The sequence below is a fragment of the Myxocyprinus asiaticus genome, chromosome 22 (assembly GCF_019703515.2).
Source record: "Myxocyprinus asiaticus isolate MX2 ecotype Aquarium Trade chromosome 22, UBuf_Myxa_2, whole genome shotgun sequence".
In the NCBI taxonomy this organism is placed as follows: Eukaryota; Metazoa; Chordata; class Actinopteri; order Cypriniformes; family Catostomidae; genus Myxocyprinus; species Myxocyprinus asiaticus.
Window position 1 is genome coordinate 11,188,279 of NC_059365.1, and position 26,930 is coordinate 11,215,208.

Here is a 26,930-nt window from a genome sequence, read left to right on the forward strand (position 1 = left end):
TTAGTACTCTGCTTTACTGATTATCAACTTGTTTCGAGAGCTAGGGTCGAAAGCTAGATTTTTGGTGCATAATGACTTAAATTTTGGTCTGTTCCTCACACAAAGCTATCGTATGGTGTAAGACTTAACATATAGCAGACAAGTCGTATGAACTACATATGAGTATGTAGATGACAGAATGTTCATTTTTGATGTATTCCTTTAAAATCAAAACGTACACAAGGTAGCATCTCATTATAACCAGCGACCTTTGTTAATGAAATTACAGACAGAAAAAACAATTATATAATTAGTAAAGGCTGAAGCATTGTGAATCAAAACAAAACATGGTCAGATTTTGGATGTTCATTTTATACTGCTACAATGTTTTTTCATCACAACCAGCACAAATGACTATCAAAAGCCCTCCTAAGTTGAACAGCCGTGATTCAGGTTGCCATAATAAATCTGGTTTTGGTCAGACAAGTTCCACTGCAAAAAAGAAAAACAATTATTTAGAATGTTGCTCAATGAGCACTTTATTAGAAACACCTGTACACCTTTTCATGCGATTATCTATTCAGCCAATTGTGTGGCAGAAGTGCAACGCATAAAATTTCAGCGATTTCGACCGTGGCATGATTGTTGGTGCCAGACGGGCTGGTCTGAGTATTTCTGTAACTGCTGATCTCCTGGGATTTTCATGCAAAACAGTCTCTAGTTTAATCAATGGTGCCAAAAACAAAAAACATCCAGTGAGTGGCAGTTCTGCGGACGGAAATGCCTTGTTGATGAGAGAGGTCAATGGAGAATTGCCAGACTGGTTCAAGCTGACAGAAAGTCTACAGTAACTTGGATAACCGCTCTGTACAATTGTAGTGATAGAATAGCATCTCAGAATGGACAACATGTTGAACCTTGAGACAGATGGGCTACAACTAGGTCTGGGCGATATGGCAAAAAAATACAATCTCGATTTTTATCAAACTTATGGACAATTTACAATTCGCAATTTAATTTTTTTTTAAAGTTTTAAATGTCCTCCAACATGATTCAAATGGTATGTTCTTTATTAGAATGAAAGGCAACCTGATTAGAGAAATCCAAGTTATTTTCATCATAGGAAACAAACGTGCGCAAGAAAAATTTACAGGGAGAAGTTGTCAATTGAGTGTAAATGTAAAATGTATTAAAATCTAATAAACCCAGATGTTCAGAAATAATGGAATAAGAAAACTGCAAAATAATTCTTAGCCAGTGTAGGTATTCATTTTATCTAAACCAAGTCTCTCTAGAAATCAATATCTATAAATTATCATGTTTATCTAGAAAGTACTCGTATATCAAACAATGTGTGTGTATATTCATAAACCCCTGCAGATAGAGACACGCCCTCTAGCGGTTCACGCTGAGGAGCACAGCAATATTAAATAATTTATCATTGCAATTCAACTTGCAAAGTTTGTCAAAATGATCACTTGCCAAATGTTGGCTATATATGCAGTACACTTGAAACACTTCACAGAACAAAGCAATAATTAGCGATCTATCTGAATCATCATGTAAATCTATTTGAATCATCATGTAAATGAGACGGCTGGTGGAGTTCAGTACCCTGAAATATTTGATGTACTGATTTTGATCTTGCCAGTGGCGGGACAAGGCGCCCAAGTGGGTGGGCGCCTTGTCCCGCCACCGGCAAGATCAAAATCAGTACATCAAATATTTCAGGGTAAATTGTGTTTTTGATATCTATCAGTGTAAGATATGCTCATCACATTCAAATAAACATTTTTAATTTTCTGGAGTGAGTGTTGATTGTGACTGGTCTATAGACCTCCACTCCATCATTGGAAAAAACAATGAGAAAATGGCATTGCCTAAAATCATCATTCAACATTATGGATTGATACAACACAAAGCAACAGCAGAAGTAAATTTGTCAATGCATATTATCTATTTCTTTCATCCACATATTCTTCTTACCACGATGGATGAGGCATTTTTGAATTCCATGTCTGTGCTTTTTGCGTTTGGGAGGTGTGGGTAGAAGGCTGTGTGCTTCCTCTTTGTAGTCTGTTAAGAGTTTAGGCTTGTCAAAGCCAAGCTCCACAAACATAACTTCATCCAGATGCTCTCCTTGCTCTGGTAGTGTGAAGCTCACTAGAAAACCAGGAAGAGAGATAAAAATTGGAGCACCAATTGAGCAGCAGCGCCAATTGAGGTATGTCGGCCACTGTATCAGAAAGCCTTAAACTGAACTCATTCATCAGTACGTGCTCTACGAGGCAGCGCAAAGCCATGGCAAGAGAAGACCTGGCAGAAGAGGTCTGTCATAGTCCGAGTACATCGGGCGGCTTACAAATCACGAGACATGACTGGCAAGTTATGAGCAATGGCTGCAAACAGAACGGAGTGGGGAAAAAAAATGTGTGTGTCTGCAAACAATTTCTGGAATGGCCATGCCCTCCTCTGTCTGGTGCTGTACAAGATGTCTCCACCACACCTCATCTGATGGAAAACCCACCACTGCTTTTCGCTGGTAACTACGAAAACAGAGCATCTTGTGTCGCTGGGCAGATGGATAAATGTTGGCCTTGGGATTGAGAAGAGGGTTGAGAGAGTAAACATGAATAAACAGAAAATTATTAAAGCTGTACCCCACCTTTGCCTTCATATCTGGACCACACACATATTCCTCATTACCTGGTCAAGGATGTAGTTCCTTCGCCTGTTTGCAGCTATTCTGATCGCTGACTGACACACTGAGTGGCCTGTTGCAGCATCAGCTCTCTGTGATTGGATCCAGGGGGCACCTAAACGACAGAGGCCAATGATGAAGACATTTCTTACAACTGCTTTGTAATTTTGCTAATATTAATCCATTTAATTTGTTTGATTTTTAGAAAATTTCTGTTCATTTTTGTATGATAATTTCGTCATCACCTGTACAATGTAAAATCTGGGTTTTGAAGCAAAACCAACTAAGAACCACTGCACTAGAAGAAAGTACATTATTTGTAATTGTATGTCTACATAAAATAATCGTTATGTATTTTTCTCACCCTCATGCAATCCAATATGGAGTTTGTATTCAGAAGATTGTAATATTTCCGGGGGTACCGGGCCATATGAACCTGAGCCCAGTGGGTCTTACCAGAACCAGCCATACAACCATCGTTAACACCTGAGAGACAAGAAAAAAAAAGAGAATCCTCACAAGAGAATCCTGGACTTTTTCTGTTTTTATAAGTAGAACGGAGTATTAATTTTTTTTTCTTTCCCCTTGTTCTCCAATCCCAATTTGGAATGCCCAATTCCCAATGCACTCTAGGTCCTCGTGGTGACGTAGTGACTCGCCTCAATCTAGGTGGCGGAGGACGAATCTCAGTTGCCTCTGCATCTGAGACCGTCAACCCGCGCATCTTATCACGTGGCTTGTTGAGTGCGTTACCGCGGAGGCATAGCGCGTGTGGAGGCTTCACGCTATTCTCCGCGACATCCACGCACAACCACGTGCCCCACCGAAAGCAAACCACATTATAGCGACCACGAGGATGTGACTCTACCCTCCCTAGCAACCGGCCAATTTGGTTGCTTAGGAGACCTGGCTGGAGTCACTCAGCACACCCTGGATTCGAACTCACGACTCCAGGTGTGGTAGTCAGTGTCTTTACTCGCTAAGCTACCCAGGCCCCCGAGTATTCATTTTGATTAAGGGTCTAAAATACTTTTTTAATCTTTCTCACCTCACAATCCCTTTTAGATGCTTTTGGCAAAGGGGCACAAGTTCTTTGACCAGGACAAAGAATATACAGAATGCTGAAACCAGCAGATAAAGGATGCCAAGGAGTCTCTGGGTCAAGATATACAGAAACAGAGCAGTTTTTGCCAAGTAAGTCAGGATAGAGTGCTTGACCTCCAAAAGTCAAGTGAAATGCAACTCCGAGAGATCGTCCATTCTTGTGAAATGAAAGTGTCACCAATTGATAATCAACCCAACAAGAATAATGTTGTGATCCAAGTATGCATTTTATAACCTATTTTACTGTATCAAATTTAGTTTTGAAACGCACAGCAAAGCAGCTGATGACATCTCCTTCTGAGAAGGGCTCACCAGATTCCTCTTCCTTTCCTGCTGTTACTATTCTCCCCCATCCATCAAAATTGTATGACAGCTCCACCTCTCCTGAGAGAACAAGAGATAGCAAGAAAAATGAGATCAATTAAAAGCCTGATGCTAAAGGAAATAAAATATTCAGGAGACAGAATTAGTTTAAAGCAAATTGCAATGTTCATACATTGCAGTGTTTGATCACAGGAACTCACCAGAACTACAGGATATTAGAATTATGTTATATTCACCTAACTGAAGGCTTGTGCTGTCCAAAGACCAGCCTACTCTGAGCATGTGCAGATCGGGATCATAACTCATGCTTAATACAGGTGCTGACAGATGCTTCACAAACTGGTGATGGCAAAAAAAAAACAAAAAAAAAAAAACAACAACATTATTTTAAATTAAAATGGAGAGCTATTTAATGAATCCAAGAAAAGAAAGGCTTTGTTTAACATTTAGAGGATTCAAACCTCAAGTTCACACCTTGGCTTCGAATCCAACCTTTCCTTGACAAAATCCGTGGGTCATCCAACATCCTGACCAAAGAATTTCTCCCAGAACAGAGGCTGCCCGCTGCTTTCATCAGAACCCACTTCAAAATGCAGGTCACCGTTATCTGTAAATCACAAACATGATTGATATGAGGAGACTTTCTTTTATTATTTAATCAATATCTGAGCTTTGAACGGAGCATGATTAGAGGTAGACCGATTTATTGGTTTTACCGATTAATCTGTGCCGACAGATCAGTTATTGGCAAAAAACTATGCCATTTTTTTTTATTCCTCTGTTTCTCAATCTTTCATCATTGACAATAATCATCCATATTTTTTTCGACACTTCAATGCATATTTTGTTTTTATTAGGTAATCAAGTTTCAAAAAATGTGACTATATGGAAATGTGCACCGCCAGCACATACAGTGCATCCGGAAAGTACTCACAGCGCTTCACTTTTTCCACATTTTGTAATGTTACAGCCTTATTCCAAAATGGATTAAATTCATTATTTTCCTCAAAATTCTACAAACAATACCCCATAATGACAATGTGAAAGAAGTTTGTTTGAAATTTTTGCAAATTTATTAAAAATAAAAAAAATCACAAAACAAATCGCATGTTCATAAGTATTCACAGCCTTTGCCATGACATCAAATTGAGCTCAGGTGCATCCTGTTTCCACTGATCATCCTTGAGGTGTTTCTACAACTTGATTGGAGTCCACCTGTGGTAAATTCAGTTGATTGGACATGATTTGGAAAGGCACACACCTCTCTATATAAGGTCCCACAGTTAACAGTGCATGTCAGAGCACAAACCAAGCCATGAAGTCCAAGGAATTGTCTGTAGACCTCCGAGACAGGATTGTATTGAGGCACAGATCTGGGGAAGGGTACAGAAAAATTTCTGCAGCATTGAAGGTCCCAATGAGCACAGTGGCCTCCATCATCCGTAAATGGAAGAAGTTTGGAACCACCAGGACTCTTCCTAGAGCTGGCCGCCCGGCCAAACTGAGCGATCAGGGGAGAAGGGCCTTAGTCAGGGAGGTGACCAAGAACCCGATGGTCACTCTGACAGAGCTCCAGCATTTCTCTGTGGAGAGAGGAGAACCTTCCAGAAGAACAACCATCTCTGCAGCACTCCACCAATCAGGCCTGTATGGTAGAGTGGCCAGACGGAAGCCACTCCTCAATAAAAGGCACATGACAGCCCGCCTGGAGTTTGCCAAAAGGCACCTGAAGGACTCTCAGACCATGAGAAACAAAGATTGAACTCTTTGGCCTGAATGGCAAGCATCATGCCTGGAGGAAACCAGACACCACTCATCACCTGGCCAATACCATCCCTACAGTGAAGCATGGTGGTGGCAGCATCATGCTGTGGGGATGTTTTTCAGTGGCAGGAACTGGGAGACTAGTCAGGATCGAGGGAAAGATGAATGCAGCAATGTACAGAGACATCCTTGATGAAAACCTGCTCCAGAGCGCTCTGGACCTCAGACTGGGGCAAAGGTTTATCTTCCAACAGGACAACAACCCTAAGCACACAGCCAAGATAACAAAGGAGTGGCTCCGGGACAACTCTGTGAATGTCCTTGAGTGGCCCAGCCAGAGCCCAGACTTTAACCCGATTGAACATCTCTGGAGAGATCTGAAAATGGATACTCCCCATCCAGTCTGATGGAGCTTGAGAGGTCCTGCAAAGAAGAATGGGAGAAACTGCCCAAAAATAGGTGTGCCAAGCTTGTAGCATCACACTGAAAAAGACTTGAGGCTGTAATTGGTGCCAAAGGTGCTTCAACAAAGTATTGAGCATAACAAAATGTGGAAAAAGTGAAGTGCTGTGAATACTTTCCGGATGCACTGTACATCATGTCTCTAACTTAATGTCTTGTGAATAATATTAAACCTTATTCCTCAAACCTAATCTGGTAAAGTATATATATATATATATATATATATATATATATGTGTGTATATAAACTCAGCAAAAAAAGAAACATCCTCTCAATTTCAAATGCTTTTATTTTCAGCAAACTTAACATGTGTAAATATTTGTATGAACATAAAAAGATTCAACAACTAAGACATAAACTGAACAAGTTTCACAGACATGTGACTAACAGAAATGGAATGTGTCCTTGAACAAAGGGGAGGTCAAAATCAAATGTAACAGTCAGAATCTGGTGTGGCCACCAGCTGCATTAAGTACTGTAGTGCATCTTCTCCTCATGGACTGCAACATATTTGCCAGTTCTTGCTGTGAGATGTTACCCCACTCTTCCACCAAGGCACTTGCAAGTTCCCGGACATTTCTGGGGAGAATGGCCCTAGCCCTCACCCTCCGATCCAACAGGTCCCAGATGTGCTCAATAGGATTGAGATCCGGGCTCTTCGCTGGCCATGGCAGAACACTGACATTCCTGTCTTGCAGGAAATCACGCACAGAACGAGCAGTATGGCTGGTGGCATTGTCATGCTGGAGGGTCATGTCAGGATGAGCCTGCAGGAAGGGTACCACATGAGGGAGGAGGATGTCTTTCCTGTAATGCACAGCGTTGAGATTGCCTGCAATGACAACAAGCTCAGTCCGATGATGCTGTGACACACCGCCCCAGACCATGACAGACCCTCCACCTCCAAATCGATCCCGCTCCAGAGTACAGGCCTTGGTGTAATGCTCATTCCTTCTACGATAAACGCGTGTCCGACCATCACCCCTGGTGATACAAAACCGCGACTCGTCAGTGAAGAGCACCTCCAGTGAAGGTGGGTTTGTGCCCATAGGCGACGTTGTTGCCGGTGATGTCTGGTAAGGACCTGCCTAACAACAGGCCTACAAACCCTCAGTCCAGCCTCTCTCAGTCTATTGCGGACAGTCTGAGCACTGATGGAGGGATTATGCGTTCCTGGTGTAACTCGGGCAGTTGTTGTTGCCATCCTGTACCTGTCCTGCAAGTGTGATATTCGGATGTACTGATCCTGTGCAGGTCTTGTTACACGTGGCCTGCTACTGCGAGGACGATCAGCTGTCCTTCCTGTCTCCCTGTAGCGCTGTCTTAGGCGTCTCACAGTACGGACATTGCAATTTATTGCCCTAGCCACATCTGCAGTCCTCATGCCTCCATGCAGCATGCCTAAGGCACGTTCACGCAGATGAGCAGGGACCCTGGGCATCTTTTTTTTAAGTGTTTTTCAGAGTCAGTAGAAAGGTCTCTTTAGTGTCCTAAGTTTTTATAACTGTGACCTTAATTGCCTACCGTCTGTAAACTGTTAGTGTCTTAACGGCCGTTCTACAGGTGCATGTTCATTAACTGTTTATGATTCATTGAACAAACATGGAAAACATTGTTTAAACCCTTTACAATAAAGATCTGTAAAGTTATTTGGATTTTTACAAAATTATCTTTAAAATACAGTGTCCTGAAAAAGGGACGTTATATATCCACACAGTTGAAGTCAGAAATTTAAGTTATTAAAACTCATTGTTTAACCACTTCACAGTTTTCATATTAGCAAACTATAGTTTTGGTAAGTTGTTTAGGATATCTACTTTGTGCATGACACGAGTAATTTTTCCAACAATTGTTTATAGACAGATTGTTTCACTTTTAATTGACTATATCACAATTCTAGTGGGGCATATGTTTACATACACTAAGTTAACTGTGCCTTTAAGCAGCTTGGAAAATTCCAGAAAATTATGTTTAGCCTTTAGGCAATTAGCCAATTAGCTTCTGATAGGCTAATTGGCGTCAACTGGAGGTATACCTGTGGATGTATTTTAAGGCCTACCTTCAAACTCAGTGCCTCTTTTCTTGACATCATGGGAAAATCAAAATAAATCAGCCAAGACCTTAGAGAAAAAATGTGTGAACCTCAAGTTTGGTTCATCCTTGGGAGCAATTTCCAAACACCTGAAGGTACCATCTTCATCTGTACAAACAATAGTACGCAAGTATAAACATCATGGGACCATGCAGCCATCATGTCTCCTAGAGATGAACGTAGTTTGATGTGAAAAGTGCAAATAAATCCCAGAACAACAGCAAAGGACCTTGTGAAGATGCTGGAGGAAACGGGTAGACAAGTATCTATATCCACAGTAAAACGAGTCCTATATCAATATAACCTGAAAGGCTGCTCAGCAAGGAAGAAGCCACTGCTCCAAAACCGCCATAAAAAGCCAGACTACAGTTTGCAAGTCCACATGGGGACAAAGATCTTACTTTTTGGAGAAATGTCCTCTGGTCTGATGAAACACAAATTGAACTGTTTGGCCAAGATGACCATCGTTATGTTTGGAGGAAAAAGGGTGAGGCTTGCAAGCGGAAGAACACCATCCCAACTGTGAAGCATGGGGTGGCAGCATCATGTTGCAGGGGTGCTTTGCTGCAGCAGGGACTGGTGCACTTCATAAAATAGATGGCATCATGAGGAAGGAACATTATGTGGATACATTGAAGCAACATCTCAAGATATCAGCCAGGAAGTTAAAGCTCGTCGCAAATGGGTCTTCCAAATGGACAGTGACCTCAAGCATACCTCCAAAGTTGTGGCAAAATGGCTTAAGGACAACAAAGTCAAGGTATTGTAGTGGCCATCACAAAGCCCTGACCTCAGTACTAACAAAGTGTATGTAAACTTCTGACCCAGAGGTAATGTGATGAAATAAATAAAAACTGAAATAAATAATTCTCTACTATTATTCTGACATTTCACATTCTTAAAATAAAGTAGTGATCCTATCTGACCTAAGAAATGGAATGTTTTCTACATTTAAATGTCAGGAATTGTGAAAAACTGAGTTTAAATGTATTTGGCTAAGGTGTATGTAAACTTCTGACTTCAACTCTGTGTGTGTGTGTGTATATATGTGTATATATATATATATATATATATATATATATATATATACAGGTGCATCTCAATAAATTAGAATGTCGTGGAAAAGTTCATTTATTTCAGTAATTCAACTCAAATTGTGAAACTCGTGTATTAAATAAATTCAATGCACACAGACTGAAGTAGTTTAAGTCTTTGGTTCTTTTAATTGTGATGATTTTGGCTCACATTTAACAAAAACCCACCAATTCACTATCTCAGAAAATTAGAATACATCATAAGACCAATAAAAAAAACATTTTTAGTGAATTGTTGGCCTTCTGGAAAGTATGTTCATTTACTGTATATGTACTCAATACTTGGTAGGGACTCCTTTTGCTTTAATTACTGCCTCAGTTCGGCGTGGCATGGAGGTGATCAGTTTGTGGCACTGCTGAGGTGGTATGGAAGCCCAGGTTTCTTTGACAGTGGCCTTCAGCTCATCTGCATTTTTTGGTCTCTTGTTTCTCATTTTCCTCTTGACAATACCCCATAGATTCTCTATGGGGTTCAGGTCTGGTGAGTTTGCTGGCCAGTCAAGCACACCAACACCATGGTCATTTAACCAACTTTTGGTGCTTTTGGCAGTGTGGGCAGGTGCCAAATCCTGCTGGAAAATGAAATCAGCATCTTTAAAAAGCTGGTCAGTAGAAGGACGCATGAAGTGCTCCAAAATTTCATGGTAAACGGGTGCAGTGACTTTGGTTTTCAAAAAACACAATGGACCAACACCAGCAGATGACATTGCACCCCAAATCATCACAGACTGTGGAAATTTAACACTGGACTTCAAGCAACTTGGGCTATGAGCTTCTCCACCCTTCCTCCAGACTCTAGGACCTTGGTTTCCAAATGAACTACATCCCGTCGACTTGGCAACCGCTGCTACACAGGAACAGAATGCATTGTCAGGATACTCAATATCAGACAATTTCAGAGCCAGAACCACCACAGGAACAAGATCATTGTAATTTACTTACCGAATCCCAGTGCTTTAAGACTAATGTTGTATGTGTCACATGTATACATTAATGTATGATGATGCCTCTCTCCTGCAGTACTCAGTAGAGTATCAGATGGACCTGAGACAGTTGGTACCACCCTGGAGGAAAGTATGGAGATGAATAGGCCCCATGAGAAGAGGGGCAGAGATTATTATGAGTTTAAAGACGACATTTATTACAACGGTTACTGACATTGATCTTTATAATAGCTATTGGAAAGAACGCCATCCTTTTCTAGTTTAATATTATTTTGCCCTGCTTACAGTATGATCACACTTACAAAATGTACTGTGGCGGTACCATGGTACAGTAATGATATCAGATGGTAATGCCAATTTTACTTTGGTATATACCATGGCACTAAATTCTTAATATATTCATGTACAATGGTATTTACGTTCTTCATACGTACTTCAGAGAATGCCATGCCTACATGAACACAGAACCATGGTAATACTGTGGTACTTTTTGGTAATTTTTTTGTTAGTGCGTTATATAAAGTGGACCTCTGCTTTTAATTCCGAGAATGCGGCGGAGCATAAACCTGCCAGTTATGCACTCTGCAAAACTATCAGAGCAGCCAAACGCCAGTACAGGGACAAGATTGAAGGACAGTTTAACACCACTAACTCTAGAAGCATGTGGCAGGGAATTAATATCATCACAGACTTTAAAGGGAATAAAAAACTCCGCCATGAACACTGCTGCCTCTCTCCCGGATGAGCTAAATACTTTTTATGCTCGTTTCGAGGGAAATAACACCACCCTCGTGGAGAGAGCTCTCACGGCTGAAGCCAAAGAGGTTAGTTCACTCTCAGTCTCTGTAGCGGATGTAACCCGATCCTTCCGACGAGTGAATATCCGTAAAGCCACGGGTCCAGACGGCATTCCGGGCCGCGTCATCAGAGCGTGCTCGAACCAACTGGCTGGTGTTTTTTCGGACATTTTCAACCTTTCCCTCTCCTTGTCTTTGGTCCCCACATGCTTTAAAACGTCCACCATTGTGCCTGTACCAAAGCAATCCAAAATCACTTGCTTAAATGACTGGCGTCCTGTTGCTCTGAGCCCCATCATCAGCATAATCAGAGATTTCATCTGCTCTGTGCTGTCTCCCTCACTGGACCCATTTACCGCAACAACCGCTCCACTGATGATGCCATTGCATCTACACTACACATTGCTCTCTCCCACCTGGAAAAAAGGAACACATATGTGAGAATGCTGTTTGTAGACTACAGCTCAGCATTCAACACCATAGTGCCCTCCAAGCTTTATGTGAAAATCCGGGCTCTGGGCTTAAACAGCTCGCTGTGCAGCTGGATCCTGGACTTCCTGTCAAGCAGACACCAGGTGGTTAGAATGGGCAGCAACATCTCCTCATCACTGACCCTCAACACTGGAGCCCCGCAGGGCTGTGTTCTCAGCCCACTCCTGTATTCCCTGTACACACATGACTGTGTGGCAACACACAGCTCTAATGCCATCATTAAGTTTGCTGAGTACAATACAACCTACTGTATATTTTATATATACTATATATACTATTTTTATTGTATAATGTGTATTCAATATTGTGTGTATGTGTATTCTATATTGTGTGTATTGTATACTGTACAATATTCTATATTGTGTGTATTGTATACTGTATATTGTATATTATTATTTGTATATTGTGTTGTGTGTATATTAGATATGTAATTTGTGATGTGTAAATATGTTTATTGTAAATTGGTATATGTCTCATCACTGTCATGACTGCTTTGTTGCTCGGAACTGCACCCAAGACTTTCACCCACTATTGCACTTGTGTATATGGTTGTGTGACAATAAAAGTGATTTGATTTGATTTGATATAAATAGAAACTTACAGTAATGGTTAGATCTTTGATTTTGTTAGTATTGTGATGAACTTACCATAAATATACCATTGAGTGTTATAACTGCAGTATGATTCAATATACTGTACAAAACTTTTTTTTTTTTTTTGGTTTGTTTTACTCAAAGCTAAGACACCAGAGCCTCAGCCGGAGACTGAAGATAATGCTGAAATAGATTTTGAAGATGTTAAACTTGATTCCTGTAACTTTGTCAAGATTAGAGGTCAACCAATAGTGGATTTTGCAAATACCAATAACTAAGGTGTTGGAAAAGGCAGATAACTGATTAATTAGCCGATCATTTTTAAAATCGACTTATATAATTATTTATAAAAATGTACTTAATTTTTCCTTATTATGACGGGCACAGACAGAGGCTACAAGAGTACCCCCTTAACAAAAATAATCCCAGATGTAGTTTATTGTTCAACAAAAATCAAGAAAACAAAAATGAAGATTTGGTGCATAATGCAGGACTTTTAATTATAAACGTGTGTGTGTGTATATATCTATGTGTTCCTTTTTTCCAGGTGGGAGAGAGCAATGTGTAGTGTAGATGCAATGGCATCATCAGTGGAGCGGTTGTTGCGGTAAATGGGTCCAGTGAGGGAGACAGCACAGAGCAGATGAAATCTCTGATTATGCTGATGATGGGGCTCAGAGCAACAGGACGCCAGTCATTTAAGCAAGTGATTTTGGATTGCTTTGGTACAGGCACAATGGTGGACGTTTTAAAGCATGTGGGGACCAAAGACAAGGAGAGGGAAAGGTTGAAAATGTCCGAAAAAACACCAGCCAGTTGGTTCGAGCACGCTCTGATGACGCGGCCCGGAATGCCGTCTGGACCCGTGGCTTTACGGATATTCACTCGTCGGAAGGATCGGGTTACATCCGCTACAGAGACTGAGAGTGAACTAACCTCTTTGGCTTCAGCCGTGAGAGCTCTCTCCACGAGGGTGGTGTTATTTCCCTCGAAACGAGCATAAAAAGTATTTAGCTCATCCGGGAGAGAGGCAGCAGTGTTCATGGCGGAGTTTTTTATTCCCTTTAAAGTCTGTGATGATATTAATTCCCTGCCACATGCTTCTAGAGTTAGTGGTGTTAAACTGTCCTTCAATCTTGTCCCTGTACTGGCGTTTGGCTGCTCTGATAGTTTTGCAGAGTGCATAACTGGCAGGTTTATGCTCCGCCGCATTCTCGGAATTAAAAGCAGAGGTCCACTTTATATAACGCACTAACAAAAAAATTACCAAAAAGTACCACAGTATTACCATGGTTCTGTGTTCATGTAGGCATGGCATTCTCTGAAGTACGTATGAAGAACGTAAATACCATTGTACATGAATATATTAAGAATTTAGTGCCATGGTATATACCAAAGTAAAATTGGCATTACCATCTGATATCATTACTGTACCATGGTACCGCCACAGTACATTTTGTAAGTGTGATCATACTGTAAGCAGGGCAAAATAATATTAAACTAGAAAAGGATGCCGTTCTTTCCAATAGCTATTATAAAGATCAATGTCAGTAACCGTTGTAATAAATGTCGTCTTTAAACTCATAATAATCTCTGCCCCTCTTCTCATGGGGCCTATTCATCTCCATACTTTCCTCCAGGGTGGTACCAACTGTCTCAGGTCCATCTGATACTCTACTGAGTACTGCAGGAGAGAGGCATCATCATACATTAATGTATACATGTGACACATACAACATTAGTCTTAAAGCACTGGGATTCGGTAAGTAAATTACAATGATCTTGTTCCTGTGGTGGTTCTGGCTCTGAAATTGTCTGATATTGAGTATCCTGACAATGCATTCTGTTCCTGTGTAGCAGCGGTTGCCAAGTCGACGGGATGTGCAGAAGCAGCTGACTGTTGTGAACTGCACTGATCTGTGAACTTCGAGGTCACTTGTGTTGTTATGTCTCTTGGGGCAGTGCATGTGCAAAACTGCTGTGAATCAGTTTGTGTGCTTTGATCAGTGTAAGTATTAATTTTCTTTTTGGGGGAATTAGCGCAAACTATAGATTGCTCCTTGCCCTGTTTATATTCCAACGTATAAGGCTTTTGCAGTGCTTCTGCAGACATTTTATTCATCTGATCCGTTGCACTTTCCAACTTTAAGAGGTTCAACACCAGCTTCAATTGCAGATATGAGCCGAACCACCAACTCGGCCTTTAGACCTTTCAAGTCTAGTCCTCTCTCCGTTAACATGGCCCGCTTCCACCAGCAACATTTGCAAGTAGGCCTGTCAATTCCACATAAAAAAATAAAATAAATAAAAAAATAAAAACACATGCTTCCACCACAACCTTGTTCGAACCCTCAAAACTTTTCGAGGAATTACTCACCCTCAGCTGTTGAGAATTCAAGAGAGTGAACTGAACGCTGATTGGCAGCTGAGAGTTAGCTGATCGCTGATTGGCTATCGGTGTGCATGCTCCGCCTTCTAACTCCCTACTTCCATTTGTTTTTTTTTATAGAACGCTTCCTGTCTATAATTTCTCTTTAAAGTGTTTTAGCGTGTGTTTGTAGCTGGCAGCAGCGATACTTTTTCTCAAATAAATCCGTATATGTGATGTTCAATGTCGTCAATTTATAAAATGCACGCCATTGGTCAGTCCTGGGGTTCAGAGGTTGATATGTAAATATACAACATGGCGGCCCCCATAGACGACATGTTTTCTCGCTGCGTGGACCCTGGCAAAATTAGTAATTGCGTAGAGGTCCGATTTATCGACAATGTCAAGGTATGCAGCATGGTAGAAGTAAATCTAACTCAGATTATGAGGCTCAGTCAAGTTTTATAAGGGTAATTCGCTTTGCTTATGGAGTTAGCAGCACCTTTCTCGTCTCAGCCGGCTTATTCTCATCGCATGACAGAACCTGCTGATCAACAAAGTATTTATAATCTAAAATCTGCTTTTTGTGACAAATGATCAAATTCATACTCTCTAAAGTGGTATCATACGAAATGGTGGTCTCCAACTCCAGACAACTTCACTTCACTAAATTAGGTTTTTAGATTTAGGAAAATAATAGTATTTATTTATTTTTATTAATAATGTTTTCTCCAGGGAAAAGGATTATTCGCCAAAAGACCTTTCAAAAAGGGTGATACTATTTTTACTGAGCAACCTCTAGTCTCATCACAGTTCTTGTGGAATGCCTTGTACAAATACAGAGGTGAGTTAATGCAATCTTTAGATGCCATTCAGATTAATTGCATTATATCAGATGGTAAATGGCCTCTTAAAACTGGTATTTGTGTTTCACTTGGAAGCATTGGTATACCAATATAAGGTGCATTATGATAAATTATAGATTTTTTCCCCCTGTGTTATCTGTATCTGGCATGGTTCTTCCCATACGTAGCATGTGAATACTGTCTCCATGCTCTGGAGACAGCAGAGGAGAATGCCAGGAGGTTGAGTGGTCTGCCAGGTCTGAGTCTGCCCCATCCTGAGCTGTGTAAAGTGCGACCTGACCGACACCAGGCCTGTCCACAGTGTCCGGTATGTTCTCATCCATATGCTCCTGTTACAGTCTGTTTTAAAGGGATAGTTCACCCAAAAATTAAAATCCTCTTATCATTTACTCACCCTCATGCCATCCCAGATGTGTATGACTTACTTTCTTAAGCAGAAAACAAAAGAAGATTTTTAGAAGAATATCTCCGCTCCAAAATGCACATAATGGCAGCATAAAAGTAATCCATATGACTCCAGTGGTTTAATCTGTGTCTTTAGAAGCGAAACGATATGAGGTTTGGGTGAGAAACAGATCTTAAGTCCTCTTTTACTATAAATCTCGACTTTCACTTTCACATTCTGAAATGTGTAAATTTATAGTAAAAAAGGATTAAAATATTAATCTGTTTCTCACCCAAAGTGATTGCATTGATTCAGAAGACATAGATTTAGCCATTGGAGTCATATGGACTTCTTTTATGCTGCCTTTGTGATTTTTGAAGCTTGAAAGGTCTGGTCACCATTCATTTGCATTGTATGGACCTACAGAACTGAAATAAAAAAGGCAATTGTTTTGAAAATCAATAATTATGTGAGATGCACGTTATTTTTTGAGGCTCAAAACACAATTGGTACACAGTTGCTTTTAGAAAAGTAAATCTTAAATATAGCTGCAAGCAGCATTTATGGGGCCAAGCACCAAAATGGCAAGCATTGCACAACATTATCCACAACCCACAGATCATATATGACATAAAGAGCAAAGACACACAACATTACTCATGGCCTCAGGATGGATTTTAACCTACGACTTTCCGTTCAACAGGACACTGCACTGTCCACTGCACCACAGAGCCAGATTCTCACACAGTGCCATTTAGCTGACATGTCAGGCTGACGGTAAAGAGACATGGGAAGTTTAGAGTCAGCAAACATGTGTGGATTATCTTTTGAACTATAGGTGGCGCTGTCTCAAAACTGCTCAGGTGTCCTCAGGACATGAGGACATGATCAGGGGTGTCAAACTCAGCTCCTGGAGGAGCAAAGTTCTGCAGAGTTTAGCTCCAACACTAAATAAATACTCCTAAACCAGCTAATCAAGGCCTTCAGGATTACTAGAAAACTATATGGCAGGTGTGTTGGAGCAGGGTTGGAACTAAACTCTGCTGGACTGTGGCCCTCCAGGAGCTGAGTTTGACACCCCTGATGTAGATGATGCATTCCAATTTTCTTTTAAATCTGATAATCCTTTTAAAAGATATATCATGTTTTAATCTAATTAAAAATGGAATATTGAAGCAGGAATTATGCAGTGAAGTGCAGTCTACATTGTTGTAAGCACAACATAAAGACACAGAGGTCAACAGTAGTAAAAATGTTAAATACATTTGTGCTGGACTCGAAGTCACAATGTTTTTAACATCATTCCAATGCTTTAACCACTGGGCCATGTAGCTGAAAAATTTATATAGTTGAAATCCTCATGACCCAAGGAGTCCAAAGACACCAATCTCATTATCTAGGACAAACGGTTCAAAAGATACATGCAAATGGACTTTATTTGTTGCCCCCTTCAGGTGATGTATTGTAGTGCTGAGTGCCGGCAAGCTGCTTGGGAGCAGTACCACAAGGTCCTGTGTCTCGGCCCCTCCCACGATGACCCAGATCATCCAATCAATAAGCTGCAGGATGCATGGAGGTGAGGTGCCTTGAGTAGCTACACTGATGAGCCAAAACAATATGACCACCCGCCTAACATGCTGTTGGTCCTCCTGTGCCAAAACAGTGCCGACCTGCTGAGGCATGGGAAGGTGTCCTGTAGTATCTGGCACAAAGACATTAGCAGCAGATCCTTCAAGTCCTGTAAGTTGCGAGATGGAGCCACCGTGGATCGGACTTGATGGTCCAGCACATCCCACAGATGCTCAATCGGATTGAGATCTGGGGAATTTGGAGGCCAGGGCAACACCTTGAACTCTTCATTATGTTGCTCAAACCTTTTCCGGACAATGTGTGCAGTGTGGCAGTGCGCATTATCCTGCTGAAAGAGGCCACTACCATCAGGGAATACCATTGCCATGAAGGGGTGTACCTGGTCTGCAACAATGTTTAGGTAAGTGGCACGTGTCAAATTGATATCCACATGAATGGCCGGACCCAAGGTTTCCCCACAGAACATTGCCCAGAGCATCACACTCCCTCCACCGGCTTGTCGTCTTCCCAAAGTGCATCCTGATACCATCATTTCCCCAGGTAAACGGCACACACATACACGGCCGTCCACGTGATGTATATAAAATGGGATTCATCGGACCAGACACCCTTATTCCACTGCTCCAAGGCCCAGTTCCAATGCTCGCGTACCCATTTTAGATGCTTTTGACATTGGACAGTCATCATGGGCACTCTGACCGGTCTGCAGCTACGCAGCCCCATACGCAGCAGGGTGCGATGCACTGTGTTGTGACACATTCCTCCTGTAACCATCATTAAAGTTTTCTGTGACTTGTGCCACAGTAGACCTTCTGTCGGTTCGGACCAGACAGGATACCTCTCATTGCCCTCGCGCATCGATGAGCCGTGAGCGCTCAACACCATGTCTCCGGTTTGTCCCTCGTCGGACCACTGTCAGTTGGTACTCAACACTGCTGACCGGGAACACCCCACAAGCCTTGCCGTTTCAGAGATGCTCTGACCCAGTCGTCTGGCCATAACAATTTGGCCCTTGTCAAAGTCGCTCAGGTCTTTACTCCTCCCCATTTCTCCTGCATTCAACGTGTTGTCTATGAGAACTGATTGTTCGCTAACTATCTAATCTACTCAGACCTTGACATGTGGCCTTTTTAGGAGATGATCAATGTTATTCGCTTCACCTGTGAGTGGTCATAATGTTTTGGCTTATCGGTGTAGATATCCTCTCATGTACTGTAAGCATTATGCAGGACATTAAAGACATAATGCATTCCATTGCTTTGTCAGTAATGGATTGCTTTGCAGGCTGTTGGTGGAAATGCGTTCTTTAGCATATTTACCTTGAATGAAATGACTCTTGCATGTCAGCTGATTTTTAACTCAGTTTTTGCATATTGTTTAGGAGTGTGCACTATCCTCCAGAAACCTCCAGTATCATGCTAATGGCTAGGATGGTGGCCACCATCAAGCAGGTCATTGTTATTTATCTATTCATCTGTTTACATAAACATTTCGTAAACACCACATATTGGTGTATCAATGCTGATCAGCATTGTTATTTTTTGTTACAGGCTCAAGACAAGGGACGCTGGCAGAGGCTGTTCTCTAACTTTTGTAGTTGTACAGCAAATGAAGAGGAGGAGATAGTTCATAAATTGTTGGGAGAGAAGTTTCAGGTAAATAGAAAGTCAGTAGTCCTTCCCTTTAATGCCAAAGGAGTGTCTTCCATCCCTCATTTACAGTATATGTGTATTTTTCTAAGTGTCTTAATGCCATGCTGTGCTCTGCCTCGTCAGCTTACCGGTTTGGTGGAAACATGTGAGGGACAAAGAATTGATTTTAAATATGGAAGCTTGTAGGAATTTGCACACTGAAGAAAAATGTGTGATTTAATGATGTGAATCAAAATGCCATGTTCTAGACATCATTAATTAAAAAATCCCCCCAAAAACACTGTTTTGTTATTTTCAGGGACAGCTGGCCTTGCTGCGTAATCTATTTACCACAGCTCTGCAAGATGATCATCTGAGTCAGGTCATCCATCCATCTTTGAAAATAGAAATATATTATGTATTGTATTATTCATTGTCAAGGCTGTTGGTAGATTTTGGAACTGACAATAGGGGGAGTTAACACCTTTATTAACTATTCAAATGCACAGTAATCGTCCAATGCAAATATTGGCCAATTTATCAGCCTGTCATAACTTCACCGAGTGTAATGCTGGAAGAGCAAAATAGAATCCATTGAATTACAATAAGATGTAGTGCAGATGAAAGTAAAGTTAATTTGTTCTGTGTTTTAGTGGTTCACTCCAGAGGGATTTCGCTCTCTCTTTTCACTTATTGGGACCAACGGTCAGGGTATTGGTACCAGGTAAGATCCAATGAATGTGCCTGTTTTGTTTTTACCTGTTTCTTTAAGATGCATACAGCAGGCTTAATACTGTACATTAATTGCAAGGCTATTAAAAGTAAACATTCTACTTTTATTCTTCTACATAAAATTGTGTGATTCAGCCCAAACCGCTTAAAGGGATAGTTTACCCAAAAATGAAAATTCTCTCATCATTTACTCACTGTCATGCCATCCCAGATTTGTATGACTTTATTTCTTCTGCTGAACACAAATTAAGAATATCTCAGCTCTGTAGGTCCATACAATGCAAATGAATGGTGGTCAGAACTTTTGAAGGTCCAAAAAGCATATTAAGGCAGCATAAAAGTAATCCATAAGACTCCTGTGGTTAAATCCATATCTTCAGAAGCGATATGATAGGTGTGGGTGAGAAACAGATCAATATTTAAGTCCTTTATTACTAGAAATCTCCACCTTCACTTTCACATTCTTCTTTTTTTTTTTTTTTTTTTTTTTTTTGGCGATTCGCATTCTTTGTGCATATCACCACCTACTGGAGCAGGGAGGAGAATTTATAGTAAAAAAGGACTTTAATATTGATCTGTTTCTCACCCACACCTATCATATCGCTTCTGAAGATATGGATTTAACCACAGGTGTCTTATCTTATGGATTACTTTTATGCTGCCTTTATATGCTTTTTGGACCTTCAAAGTTCTTGCCACCATTCACTTGCATTGTGAGGACCTATAGAGCTGAAATATTCTCCTAAAAATCTTTGCTTGTGTTTAGCAGAAGAAAGAAAGTCTTACACAACTGGGATGGCATGAGGGTGAGTAAATGATGAGAATTTACATGTTTGGGTGGACTATCCCTTAAATGTGGAGACTTGACCACCATTCAAACATTTTTTATATATATATATATATATTTTTTTACTTTGTGTGGGGTTGTATTTTAATTTTATACAGTAATTCAGGTTTAAAATGTAATTAAAAAATTGAAGTTTATTTTAGGTTGACTTACATTGTTAAAAAGTTCATCATTCAAAATGAAACGGACAGTGACGTCATCATAATATTTATCAATATTTGCATGCTGAATTTTGATTGGTCCAGTTTCCTGCATTTATTTGCATACTGAATTGTGATTTGATTTTTTTTTTTCTTTCTTGCATTTAAAACATCCATAGCCAACTTTACACCGCAAATATGTTCTCGTATTATGTGTTGATTGTGATGCACAGCTGACAGAAAACAAGATGCGTGCTTGTGTCGTGACAGTAGTATTTTCTTTACACAACTAAAACCTAAACCTACCTATTATTGTGCTGCCTTGCAAGCACTGCTATTTCCTTTAGAAAATGAAAATCTAGTATTCCTTAATTGATTTTGATGTGATTTGTGTCTCTCTGTAGTTCACTCAGTCAGTGGGTTCATGCATGTGATGCACTGGAGCTTTCCGGCCAGCAGAGGGAGCATCTGGATGCTTTTATTGACCAGCTGTACAAGGACATTGACAAAGGTCATTTTTCTCTTTGACTTCCACCTGTTTATAGTTTACACACATTGCACTGTATACCTGAACAGATTTAATCCATTTATTGTTTTTGACACTAAAAAAGGAAACAGAGACACATTTTACCACTTAGACAGCCATCGATCTGTGTAAAATATGATTGTTTTGTGCAGAAGTGTGAAATAAATCTGAAAGGTGAAGGGTTTCATAGATCATGTTATTTTGTTTTACAGAAACCGGTGATTTCCTCAACTGCGAGGGCTCTGGTCTTTTCCTGCTTCAAAGCTCATGTGAGAATAGTCTTTGTTCACACTGGCAAATGCTTCAGTTTATACAGCTGTGCAGTTTTAATTTCACATAGAAGTTGACTGAGTGCTGGAAAGAATTATAGGTCACCGTAAAGGAATACTGGCCTACAAAGCAAAAACACAGTAACTACGGCAACACTGAAACTGAAAATATGATTCAAGTTTTTTGACTGCCTTGCCAAATAAGGATGACAGTATTATTATTATTTAAGGAAATATTATATTATTGTAGAATATGATAAATACTTCTTTTTTTCTCTGTATCTGAGCATTGTTGAGCCAAACTCGTTTGTTACAGTACAGATCATAGTCTAAATAAGAGACCCCATTTCAGTAATAAAATGTGTATTTACTGCATTACCTGCATAACTTACTTATTTCTGTGGAACACAAAAGGAGAAATTCTGAAGACTGTGTTGTTTGCTCTTTTCCATATAATTATAATCATTAGGGAATGAAGCTTTCAAGATTAAAACATTTGCATAAAGGATCATAAAAGTTGTCCATATGACTCATGCACTATATTCCAAGTCTTCTGAATTCCCTACAGTAATGTGAAAAACAGACAGAAGTCGTTCATTTTTGGGTGAACTATTCCTTTTAACAAACAAGATTAATTGTCATTTCCTGTGTTGTCAAGGTAACCACAGCTGCGTTCCCAATGCCGAGGCCTCATTCCCTGACAACAACAACCTCCTGCACCTCAGCGCCCTCAGTGACATCAGCCCTGGAGAGGTCAGAGGAGCATGTTGGATAATAAATGCTATGCCGACCCTCTGAGGGATGCCTGTAATATTCTAAAGCCTTGAGTGTTTTGTTGTCATAAAAATTATAGTATAGAGACTGAGAATCGGAGCAGTTTTGGCAGGTTATCAGGTAGATTGAAATGACCTACATGTGCTGCTGGCTTTTCACATAGCAGAGATGTATTTATTTAATATGTCTGATTTGTTTATCCGAATCTCCTTAGCCAATGGATGACAGCTTATTATGACATGTTAACTTCACGTTGTAGTCACCAAAGAAAGCTTTTAACATTTTGTGTACACATTATGACAACTCATTTGAATGGTAATACCATTTAGTATTTTCTCTGTCATAGTGACCATTGTTTTCCTCACCCTGGCAACCGAAAATGAAATTTCTGTCATTACGTACTTTGTTGTCCTATAAGACAAAAAGGAGGTATTAGGCAGAATGACCGCTCAGTTACATTTGTATGGAAAAAAGATGAAAGTGAATGGTGACTGAGACTAACATATATACTCACTAAGATCTCCTTTTGTGTTCCATTCCAAGAAAAAGTAATTTGGGTTTGGAACAACATGAGGGTGAGTAAATTTTCATTTTGGGGTGAATTATGCCTTTAAAGGGATAGTTAACCCCCCACCCCCCAAAAATTCTCTCATCATTAATTTTTTTTATTTTTCTCCCCAATTTGGAATGCCCAATTCCCAATGCGCTCTCAGTCCTCTTGGTGGCGTAGGACGAATCTCAATTGCCTCCTCGTCTGAGACTGTCAATCCACGCATCTTATCACGTGGCTTGTTGAGCGCGTTACCGCGGAGACGTAGCACATGTGGAGGCTTCACGCTATTCTCCACGGCATCCACGCACAACTCATCACGTGCCCCACCGAGAGCGAGAACCACACGTTATAGCGACCATGAGGAGGTTACCCCATGTGACTCTACCCTCCCTAGCAACCAGTCCAATTTGGTTGCTTAGAAGACCTGGCTGGAGTCACTCAGCACGCCCTGGATTCGAACTCTCAACTCCAGGGGTGGTTGTTGGCATCAATACACGTTGAGCTACCCAGGCCCCCAAAACTCTCTCATCATTTATTCACCCTCATGCCATCCCAGATGTGTAACTTCTGCTGAACACAGACAAAGATTTTTAGAAGAATATCTCAGCTCTGTAGAACCACACAATGCAAGTGAATGGTGGTCAGAAATCGGAAAAGAGCAGCAGCATAAAAGCAGATGCAACAGCATAAAGGTAATTCATAAGGCTCCAGAGGTTAAATCCATATCTTCATAAGCGATATGATTTGGGTAAGAACAGATTCACAGAAGTAATTTTTTACTGTAAATCTCTATCTTCACAAAGTGGAGATTTATTGCAAAAAGACATAAATGTTGGTCTGTTTCTCACCCACATTTATCATATTGCTTTTAAAGATATGGATTTAACCACTGGAGTCATATGGATTACTTTTATGCTGTCTCCATGTGCTTTTTGGACCTTGAGATTTCTGGCCACCATTCACTTGCATTGAAAGGACCAACAGAGATGAGATATTCCTCTGAAAATCTTCATTTGTGTTCAGCAGAATAAAGGCATGAGGGTGAGTAAATGATAAGAGAATTTGTATTTTTTGGGTGAACTATTACTTTAATGTGTTTAACAGACAGTTTTGTGGCGTTATTATGGCAGGTATGGTAACACCAAAGACATCAGCAAATAAAAATGACAAATTCCTCTAAGACCACAGCTGACTTGTTAGAAAGAAACAAAAAATGGCTACTAAAAGTGACTTTTTCAAATATATACATAACACCACATTTTACATAGAATTAACCAAAAATATGAGAGTTGTCAGACACAGTGTTCAAGGTTTCTGACAATTTCTATAGCCTCTTTAAACAGAAAACTGTTCAAAAGCTTTTTTCTGACTGTGTCTAAAGAGACACGATGTATAATTAAATTCTTAGTCATTATTTAAATGCAACAGAGTTGGTGCATATTTGATTGTCTCGTCTCTCTCTCTCTCTCATGGTTCTGTCTCCCTCTCCTCCTGCAGGAAATTTGCATCAGCTACCTGGACTGCTGCCAGCGAGACAGGAGTCGTCATAGCCGGCACAAGATCTTGAGGTAAACAAATGCAATCCCTTGCTTAAGCATTCTGTGTGAAACGGCCCAGCTGAGTTTACCTCCAGAGAGAATCAATGGCCTTGGTCACTGGCAGCAGCTCTCAGCCTGGATAACCACATGGGCTGTTGGGTTTCTGCTGGGCCTCTGCTCGCCTATTGATCAAATGAAATACCTGTCAATCAGCAGCTGCTATACTGCCTGGATAACCAAAGGAGGGTTTGTTTGGAAACCCCAGTTGAACTATATTCACTTTATTCCTGTGAGAAGCCTGACTTCACCTTGAAAAGAACTGCTGATCTTCTTGGCTGTTAATTCGGTATGAAAGACTGACCTTTGAAACTGATAGATATTATTTATCTCTGTTTGTTATGGTATAAAAGTGGATTGGAAGAATCTCCAGTGTATTCTCATTCAGTAGAAATAAGAGTTGTGTGGTCTGAACACTTGCGTCTGAAAGATTAAGGGTGCTGAAATGTTCAATATTAAGCATACACAGTGGATTAAAACGATAAACTAGTGTTTCCTGCACCGCTACAAGTACAGTACATTTGAAAAATCATATATAGATTTTAATTTTTTCTGTGAGAAGATAATTTTTAAATGTTTCTCCTTTTATTATTTCAACTATTTTTATTTATTTGCTTTTTTTATTGATTGACCCCATCTTGTTCTTGCCATAAAAATAGCCTTTGGGGCTTATATGTCATTAATCAATAAAAAAAATACAATAAAATGCAAATTACCGGCACAGCTAAATCTACAGGGCCATGGTGAAAGAAAAGGAATTAAGGAATTAAACAAAAATTAAAGAAAGCGTCTGAATTGAGAGCTACATGCAAAAACAAACACAATGTGATCAGTGTAGACCAATTCATAACAAACAACTCTTATGAGCAGATTCTTTGTAATGAATCATTGAAAAGGACTCTGAAACAACTACTGAATCACTTACTGACTGGAAGTTTATACAACCTGTACTTAAAGGAATATTCTGGGTTCAGTACAAGTTAAGCTCAGTCGACAGCATTTGTGGCAAAATGTTGATAATCACAAAAAATTATTTTGTCTCGTCCCTCCTTTTCTTTAAAAAAGCAAAAATCAAGGTTACAGTGAGGCACTTGCAATGGAAGTGAATGGGGCCAATTTTTGGAGGGTTTAAAGACAAAAATGTGAAGCTTGTAATTTTATAAAAGCACTTACATTAATGTTTCTGTTAAAACTCGTATTATTGGAGCTGTTGTTTAAATCATAATTTTTACAGTTGTTTTAGGGGTTGTTGACATTACATCGTCATGACAACAAAGTTGTAAAATTGGCTATAATTTTACACTTAAAAATGTTTACTTTTATCACACTAAAATCAAGTTAACACATTGTTTATGTCTTATGGCTATACTTTTAAAACAGTAAGTATTTTAATGGTTATGGATTGGCCCCATTCACTTCTAGATTTTTGCCCAGCCCGACATATCAACAGAGGCGTGATTCTGGGGTGGGACAAACTGCAGATGGAGTCTTCGGGAAACCTGTTTGAAAACAGTCAATATTGTTGCAATACAGTTTGATGACACCAGTGGTGTAGAAATGACAAACTTTAAATATTCACACTCAAAGATTTGTTTTAATAATAATAGAAAAACACTTTTTTGGTTATTTTGTTAACTATCTAGTTTTGACCAAATATGGTCAATGTAAACTGCAAGAACAGAATGCTGTAGGAAACACTATGAAACGCCATTAACATTTTCCTCTCATTTTTAGGGAAAATTATTTATTCATCTGTTCCTGTCAGAAGTGCATGTCCCAGATGAATGATGCAGATATGACATCAGAGGATGAAGAGGAAGTGGAAGGAGAGGGCGAGACAGAGGGAGACGATATGGAGGATGAAATGACAGATGTGTGATTCTGTTCGGCTTTTCTTGACCCACTCAACCCGTCACCTGTTTATATGTGGACATTTCCAACACCTTGATCCAGTTGTCACAATATCTACAGCAGTATAAAGAAAACAAAACTCACAGTAGCAGTGCAGTTGTTCGGCTGTCATAACCTTAATATCAAAGCCTATGCAAAATAGAAGCGCAGTATATTTTTATCATGTGCTTTCTTGTCATGAATTTCTACCATTTCTGTGACATTTGGTTTCTTATTCTCTCATACAATGTACGTTTTATGATGTTTATAGAGTTGCCCATTGTCTGGTTACATGTACAACTTTTAAACTAGAGGAAAATCACTATTGGTTTAAACTGATGGAAAGGTTGTTTTTGAAATCATGATGTGGTTGTTAAAAGAATATTCTGTGATCAATACAAGTTAAGCTCAATTGACA

General features: G+C 40.0%; 2 protein-coding genes across 2 annotated transcripts; one reads left to right on the top strand and one right to left on the bottom strand.

Moving 5' to 3' along the window:
- Positions 1-457: 457 nt before the first annotated feature.
- Positions 458-14,986, bottom strand: si:ch211-107m4.1 (heterogeneous nuclear ribonucleoprotein U-like protein 1). Its single transcript, XM_051650051.1, is given in 14 exon segments — positions 458-471; positions 1,966-2,142; positions 2,392-2,575; positions 2,686-2,732; positions 2,735-2,795; positions 3,045-3,151; positions 3,154-3,166; positions 3,729-4,168; positions 4,345-4,447; positions 4,583-4,644; positions 4,647-4,715; positions 13,902-14,030; positions 14,508-14,620; positions 14,982-14,986. Coding segments are annotated over 14 exon segments (1,524 nt in total).
- On the top strand, positions 14,915-26,930 carry smyd5 (SMYD family member 5). The gene is made up of 13 exons (XM_051650194.1): positions 14,915-15,122; positions 15,450-15,558; positions 15,748-15,887; positions 17,420-17,541; positions 18,937-19,006; positions 19,106-19,210; positions 19,506-19,568; positions 19,840-19,910; positions 21,310-21,416; positions 21,644-21,700; positions 22,359-22,453; positions 24,525-24,595; positions 26,357-26,930. Exons 1-13 carry the CDS (start codon positions 15,030-15,032, stop codon positions 26,499-26,501), a joined length of 1,248 nt encoding a protein of 415 aa, XP_051506154.1. The 5' UTR covers positions 14,915-15,029; the 3' UTR covers positions 26,502-26,930.

Coding starts and splice junctions, on each gene's coding strand:
- smyd5 (XM_051650194.1), top strand. CDS start 15,030: ATGGCGGCCCCCATAGACGACATGTTTTCTCGCTGCGTGGACCCTGGC. Junction 19,007..19,105: donor TGGTGGCCACCATCAAGCAG/GTCATTGTTATT, acceptor TTTTTGTTACAG/GCTCAAGACAAGGGACGCTG. Junction 19,569..19,839: donor AAGATGATCATCTGAGTCAG/GTCATCCATCCA, acceptor TCTGTGTTTTAG/TGGTTCACTCCAGAGGGATT.